Source organism: Buceros rhinoceros, unplaced genomic scaffold (genome assembly GCF_000710305.1).
Source record: "Buceros rhinoceros silvestris isolate BGI_N320 unplaced genomic scaffold, ASM71030v1 scaffold27424, whole genome shotgun sequence".
NCBI classification, from domain to species: Eukaryota; Metazoa; Chordata; class Aves; order Bucerotiformes; family Bucerotidae; genus Buceros; species Buceros rhinoceros.
This window is the reverse complement of record NW_010409253.1, coordinates 20681-21061: the sequence shown is the minus strand read 5'-3', so window position 1 is coordinate 21061 and position 381 is coordinate 20681. Positions and strand designations below refer to the sequence as shown.

Genomic DNA, 381 nt, shown 5'->3' with positions numbered 1-381 from the left:
GCAGCCTCTACTTTCGAGACTTGTTCAGTGGGAACAGCAAAAATGCCTTTGAGCTGCCGGGAACCGTCCCCCCCGCTTGCTTCCAGCAGATCCTCTCCTTCTGCTACACTGGGAAGCTGACCATGGCGGCGAGCGAGCAGCTGGTGGTGATGTACACGGCGGGCTTCCTGCAGATCCAGCACATCGTGGAGAAAGGGACAGACCTGATGTTCAAGGTCAGCTCTCCCCACTGTGACTCTCAGACCACCATGATCGAAGACCCCAGCTCGGAGCCGCAGAGTCCCTGTAACCAGCTGCAGTCGGCCTCGGCGCCCTACGTCATGTCCCCCTCCATGCCCATCCCGCTCCTCACGCGCGTCAAACACGAGAACCTCCAGCTGC

At 60.4% G+C, this 381-nt stretch overlaps 1 protein-coding gene across 1 annotated transcript in view; it reads left to right on the top strand.

The window, feature by feature from the left end:
- Positions 1–381, top strand: part of NACC2 (NACC family member 2, BEN and BTB (POZ) domain containing) — a 17172-nt gene that overhangs the window by 319 nt on the left and 16472 nt on the right. The window contains exon 2 of the mRNA XM_010135189.1: positions 1–379. This exon is cut by the window's left edge and continues 28 nt beyond it. Within this exon, the coding sequence (XP_010133491.1) occupies positions 1–379 (379 nt within the window). The remainder of the gene's footprint in view (positions 380–381) is intronic.